At 41.4% G+C, this 7,024-nt stretch overlaps 1 protein-coding gene across 13 annotated transcripts in view; it reads left to right on the plus strand.

The window, feature by feature from the left end:
- eya1 (EYA transcriptional coactivator and phosphatase 1) overlaps positions 1-4,310 on the plus strand; it is a 45,109-nt gene extending 40,799 nt beyond the window's left edge. For all 13 annotated transcript variants that reach the window (XM_036520774.1, XM_036520773.1, XM_036520776.1 and 10 more), the window contains one exon: positions 2,268-4,310. In XM_036520774.1, the coding sequence (XP_036376667.1) occupies positions 2,268-2,348 (81 nt within the window). In that variant the 3' untranslated portion in view covers positions 2,349-4,310. The remainder of the gene's footprint in view (positions 1-2,267) is intronic.
- The last annotated feature ends 2,714 nt before the right edge of the window (positions 4,311-7,024 follow it).

A 7,024-nucleotide genomic window follows, 5' to 3' on the forward strand; every position in this document is an offset into this window, starting at 1 on the left:
GAACTCCCTGTCTCAATTATCCCTTCCCTTAGGTTTGATCACGTTTCTATCATGCACAAGCTTATTGAAAGGGTGTCTGTGCTTGAAAACCTCCATGGCTGAATCTCTGCCATTCTTTAGACAGCCTGAGCATGGAATGGACGACATGGCATAATTATATAGAATTTCTGCCCAGAGCCTAAGCAGCATAAATATGTGTAATGCTATACAAGTCCTTTCAGGCATGTTAGAGGGGACTTGCCCATAAATAGAACATGCATTTAAGAGGCTTAAATCATTGTTGGTGAAATTAGGCTATTTACTGCAATGACAAGCATATTAGAATAGGTACAAGGAGACGTGGCTGGAGCAGTCTTTTGATGTACACTATGACATGGCTGGGTTTCAGCTCAGGTGCTTCATCATCCCAGTGTGTTTTTTCCCTTTTGTTGCTCAAACAAGGAGATTTATGTTACCTGCTGTCCATTGCCAAGGGTTGTGCATTCAGCTTCTCCGCAGGGCTTTGATGTAAACCGAATTCCTTCACAATAAAGTACGAGTCCAAGAATGTTCATTAATTAGTGGGGAGTTGGCCAGCTTACCTTGACAGCCAGCACTGCTTTCACTGCCGAGGTGAAGAAAGGGAGGCTTTCCTGAGCATGAGGCGCACGGTTATTATTTCCACTGTCAAAATAGCATTTCTCAGGAGGCTGCGCGCAGAATTTGTCAAAACAGGCTCTGTTCTGACCCAGCTAACTCACCGGGGTGATGGAACTGTACTGCGAATAGGAAGAGATTGGCTGGTTTATGAATCGTCCCTGGAGCAGAGCCCGCTGCAGGCTGTCCGGCAGTGTGCAGGCATAGGAGAGAGGGCTTGTGAAACAATGGCATCCTTTCGGAGTCAAATGTGTGGATGGATGTCTGGTTATGATTGATGAAAGCGAAAGTGATTTGTTAGCATCTGCGGAGTTCAAGTGTCCTGCAGTGTGGCACTGTAATGAGCTTCTATTTTAACCTCCAGACAGGCCGTGAAATCAAAGGCCTGTACCACAGCCTACCTTAAACAGTGGTGCAGTGTGGACAGCACATATTAGGGGTGACATTGTGTGGAACTTTGGCCAAGCCCAGCATTAGTGCAAAGTGGGGGAGGTTGGGGGGATGGTGGTTAGAGTTGGTTCTCAGAGAGCTCCAAAGAAACAGGTCTCAACCCCCCCAAACCCACCACCACCACCCCCCCAGTTATTAATTCTGTGAATGAGAAATGAGATAACATCTCAAAGCTTTTAAACTTAAAAGCAAAGGCAATTTACAAAACAAAAGGAAAAGAGCATTTTTAGGGTCAGTGCAAGCTTTACTAAGCGGAACGCATGCCTGGGAGAACATTTACCTTTGATAAGACTAGGTAATGGTCCGCGCAGAGGGGCTCGAGGACTCTCCCTGACAAGTCCCTTTCACAGCCCCTCTGACTCAGATTTCTCTCCCAGATTCCACACAGCCGCTCTCAATGAACAATGCCTCATTTGCATTGTTGTCTTAAGCTATGATTGGACGTTTACTGCTATCCTGCAGCAGCTTGGCAGTGCTTTTACAAATACACAAACACACACACAAACAACCTTATACACACACACACACACACACACATATATACATGCTTGTGTGTGTGTGTGTGTGTGTGTGTGTTTGAGAGAGAGAGAGAGAGAGAGAGAGATTAATGCAGGCTGCTCAAAGCTCTAAGGTATACCCCCTTCATTCACTAAGGGGTCTTATCCAGAAAAGCCTGCCTTATCTGATCAAAGCCTGAAAACCCCAAATCCAGAAATGGAGCTAAGAGTGAAAACAGGAAAACATCGGTATTATACTTAAATGCGGCCTGTCCCAGAAATCTCGCCAAGTCTCTCGTTCGGTTTGGAAGTATCAAACTCAGGGATGTTCAGATGTTTCTGGGGGCTGGCCGGATTTTTGCACAGATTTGATGCTTTCCTCGGTCTGCTTTAAATTCCAGTTCCAAATTCAAGTTTCCCAGAGATGCTGTCTACAGATGTGTTGCTTTGACGGGGACTATCCCCAGTGCAACGGAGCGTGCCCCAGTGGCACTGAGGAAAGTACAGAGTCGGAGTTACAGCTCTGAGACACTTCCTCCCTCACGCACTTCATTTTGTTTAGGGAGGTAACAGCACTCACCTGCCAGGCATGTCTGGGGAAGATATTGTTCTTTTTTTTTTCCATTTTATTTCCATATGAAACGTTTGTTTGCTGACTGGGTGTATGCTTTGTCTCTGTCACAGCACAACATGCCGTTCTGGAGGATCTCGAGTCACTCGGACCTCATGGCTCTCCACCACGCTCTGGAGCTGGAGTACTTGTAGCAGCGCGGCGGCCGCCTGCGACCTTGGAGCCCCGCACCATGCTCGCCACAGACCTCACAACACACCTCCTCTGTCTCACGTCCCCCGCTAGAAACTGAGCGACACGTCCGGCGTGTTGACATACAGCCACAATTCGTCTTAACCCTTAACCTTTTTCTAAACGGAGGAGAGTGAATTTATGGCAGTGCAGCTGCTGGCCCCGGTTACTGTGAATTGGCTGCTTTCAAAAGCCATCAAAATGTTTTACAGCCCTGTCTGTGCTGTGCCTCTACAAGGGTTCACACCTGTGAAGAAACCAGAGCTACCGACGTCTCAGAGCCCTGCAGGACTTCGGTCCCACTCTGCCTCGCTGCGGTCTCGGGCTCCCTCACGTCTCGGCCTCACTTCAATGGTACAAAGACAGTGGGGCTCGTCTGCCCATTGAGAAAGCCCTCTTTTGATCACCGTTGTCCCTGGTATCCTGTGTTCTAATTTATGGACTGAGGGTGCGCGAGTGGCAGTGTCCCGCGAAGGTACTTCTGTGTAAGACTTTGTGCCTTTCCCACAATGCAAAGTACTTTTGATTCCATCACACCAAGAAGAAGAAGACAAAGAAGTAGAAGAAGCAGAAGAAGAAGAAGTTTATGAAAAAGGTTTTCTAATAATTTAAGAAAATAAACTTTATTTACATTGCTGAGACAATCGTGTACAGAAGAGATCTTTTTTGTGTGTGTGTAAATTTATAATCACTGGACTATTCCTTCACTATTCGTTGAGGTACATGCTGTTGGAAGGTGGCAATGCATTTTAATTGAAGTATCGAGGCATGGTTGCACATCAAGCTTGTGCTGTGCCTTAAAAGTGTTGATGTGTTCAAGTTTTTGTTCATTATATAAATATGTAGATAATGGGATTTTGTGATAATTTGTTTTGTCAAGACCAAAAGCATGGATGTCAAGTGTCAATGATTATTTTATTTTTGTTCAAACTGTTCTTTTACTTCTCCCTGCTATTCTGTCCCCCTTTAAAGTTAGTGACGGCCTTGAGCTCCCATTCGAATCTAATCAAAACTGAAAGGCTCTTTAAAAATTTTTCACTTTATGTAGTTCAGTTTTTTTCAGGGGTATCTTACTTTAGTGTTCAGATCTCTGGAAGTTTAACTTTGAAAATGCGTACTTGAGATAAGTCATTAGGCTAACACTCCCACCTCCATGCATCCATGAGAATAATAGCATAAAGCATGTTCTAAAAGAAATTATTAAAGTTGGAAAAGGGTTTAATAACACAGCAGTCTGGCACTGGACAGAGGAAAAGGTTTTAGAAATGGTCTGTCTGTCTTTTGCTGGACTCTGTAACCAACCTAACTACTATCTGAACAAAGTACGGTTTAACCTCAGCCTCCCTTAGAAGAAACATTGAAAGCTTAGAATGTGTTTTATTACCTTTTTTACAAGCGCTAAAACAAAAACTCTTGTACACCGAGCATTATTTTGTATGAAGTAGTCTTTTTAACAAGTCATGTTACTTTGATTTTGAGTCGTATTCCGTGTCCTCTATGATCGCTGTAGTTTAAATCCATAGTACCTATTCGTAATGCTAACGTGAATATGGATTGGCATATCACAGGTCCCGGACCTTGAGGAAGCCACTGCTCCAGAGGGCTGAGAACATGTGTGTGCTTTCAACTGTGAATTTCCTACCCAGGAACCTACCCGACCTGTTTCTGATTCTCTCTGCCCACACATGGTCACTGTAGATCTGTTTCTACTGGTGAGGGCCTCGTTCTCCTAGCCGACATATTACACCGTCTTTTCACCACATATGCAATTTTTGCTCTTTTGAAAGCAACATTTCCCTGGTATTGGGGACTACATATTGCTGCTAGATCAAGGTAACAGTAGACAATGAAATGTTTTATAGATACAGTACTGCAAGCTTTTTTTATGTTGCAATCATAATGCAAACTGGAAAATTTACATTACCTGGGCCTCATTGTTAAACACAAAGTTTGTTGTGTCTGCAAAAGATGTGTACAGATTTTTTGACATTATTATTTGTTTGTGTTTAAATTAATAAAATTGATTTGTGAACTGTTAGCTGTACAATTCCTTTATTCCAGTAACTGAGATATGATTATTAAAGTCCTGGTGTTCATAAATGCTGGAATTCTTTGTATTTGAGCAAGAAGAATAAAGCCACTGGTGTAGATGCCAGGTAGTTAACATTTATTAGTTAACACTTATTATCTGAATGATTAATACATAAATGATTTAGTACAAGTACACTGATTTTGAGCATCTTATGGATGCTTACTTATTGATGTTTTATAAAGTAATACACATGCCTACACACACACACACACACACTCTCACCATATATGTATATACTCATGACCCGTGAAACTTCTGTTTTGCAAGAGTTGTCACTATTTTTATACTTTGGTTATTCCAGAGAAGTAGATATGCCAAACATGGCATTAACATGAGGAAGAGGTCCTGTTACCGAGACTGTTGCTGCAGACATTTCATACATATCATGCAATATAGCTGATATTCAACTTAGACTTCTCCTTTAATTGCAAATACATCGCATGCATTTTGTATTAGAATGGCTGACATTTGGCATAATACAATGCAACCCTTTTTATCACTTCCTCCTTAGTAAGTTGTCAGTTCTCATGCTTTTGTTTTAAATTTTACTCACAAGAGTAATATATGAGAAGTGTCTGTGCTAAAACATCCCCCCCCCCCCCCCCCCCCCGGTCTCCCTTCTTGTTTTGGTGAGGGATTGAATGAGCTACCTGAAGGATTTGTGACAGCGTATACGTAACATGTCCGCAATTACGGAAAAGCCATGGTCTCCTGTGTGGAGTGGAACGGGGGTGAGGATATCCGGAGCAGTGCTTACTTGCCTTTCTGTCAAACCTCATGGCACAAAAAAAGCATCGTCTCTTGATAGTAGTGTAGTTCAGTCAGGAGCCACAATGGTGTTACCAGTCTCAGAAACTAATTTAGGTCAGGAAGCAAACAGAAACAAGATCTACTGGAGGTCTAGACCAAATAAAAATAGTCACCCACGCACTAATCATGTTACAAATCTCTATTCGATCGTTTGTTTTACTTCTGTATGTAAAATGACCATGTCTGTGATGGTCATTATTATTATTATTATTATTATTATTATTATTATTATTATCATTATTACTGATTCATCAAGAAACTTCTGGGGTGTGTCTTACTGTGCTCCCACAACTCCCAGAAGCTTAAAAATACCAAATTACATCACTGCCAATCAGTGTGTTGAGATTTTTAGACTATGTACTGATGGTGTCCTCAAATGATTTGATGAAGTTTGTCTGTTCGAACATTTCAAATATCAGTTATATATTTGAGCTACCCTCACACAGTTTTCTTAAGACAGAATTTAATGAAAAAACTGGACACCTAACAGTGTGATGTAATTGTTGTTTGATTGACTGAAAAAAGTGTTAGTGATTTTTGTTTGACGTATATCTTGATTTTCTTTTTCTGTGAGCTACTTTAGTAAGTAAAATTATGGATGCAGCTTAAGAACAAAATTACATTTTAGCAAACAAGTAGTTTAAACATAACTATAAATTCATCATTTCCAAACAGTTACAAATAAGTTTTTAAAATAGTTCTACCTGCATGTAGAATGATTGATAATATAAATAACTTATATTTGGTTTACAGTTCACATTTTATGAGCAATACGAGCATCTGTCATGTTTAGACCAAGACCTACACAAGTTTGTTCATTATGATACAGCTTATATGTAATCAGTAACTACCAGCTAGGAATATTCAGTTACATGTCTGCCCCCAAAAATTGATTACTAATGTTTCAAACAAAAGAACCAGCACTCATTACAATTACAATGCAAATAAGAAAAAGAGGCCCTGAAACTATGATTTCCCAAAAAAGGCATCAGTACTTTTTGCTGTGTCTCATCCAAGCCTGGCAAAAAAAAAAGTCTTGTTAGACCCATGTTTGATATGTGTTGTGAGGCTTCTGCTTGCGTCGAACCCTTAACCATCCCAGTGAACAGGTTTTTAAAAGCCCTCTGTCCTTATGGAAGCAGACAGGAGTGGACAGCACACACTAGTAATGGAAAGGACGCTCACGCTGTGACTCCAAAAGGCCGTAAAAGGGAGACGCTTCACTAATGTTGCATCCTCTTTACAGTTGGCCTGATCGTTTACAATAACACTTCTGCTCTGAAAACGTTTCGCGGAGCCTCTGAGGATATTTCAAAAACATCAAACCCCCTTGCCACAGGGAGTGGAGTTAGTTTAAATAACACATGAAAAATATTTATGAGGTCTACTTTATGAGGTGGTCAAAGCAAAGACAGTCCAGCATGTAACATTACACTGGATGAGGAAGAAAGGCTTTCTCTCAAACCACATAGGAGAATTAAGCATGCATGGAATTTTATTTAGACACAAGCTCTTTAATATTGAAATCAATTATGTTTTCAGATGCCGTCTGAACGATAGTCCAGAGAGAAGGACTTGCCTGCCAGGAACAGCAGTTTGGTCTGTTATCCATGGAATGTAACAATACAATGACCTTATATTGTGCTTTTCCCACTTCCGAACAGCTGAAAGATGGAAGACTGTCTGGGGCCTTGGCTCTCCCAGAGAAAAAAGGGGACCTTCTTCACAGAATGGGGT

The sequence above is a fragment of the Megalops cyprinoides genome, chromosome 2 (genome assembly GCF_013368585.1).
Source record: "Megalops cyprinoides isolate fMegCyp1 chromosome 2, fMegCyp1.pri, whole genome shotgun sequence".
Classification (NCBI taxonomy): Eukaryota; Metazoa; Chordata; class Actinopteri; order Elopiformes; family Megalopidae; genus Megalops; species Megalops cyprinoides.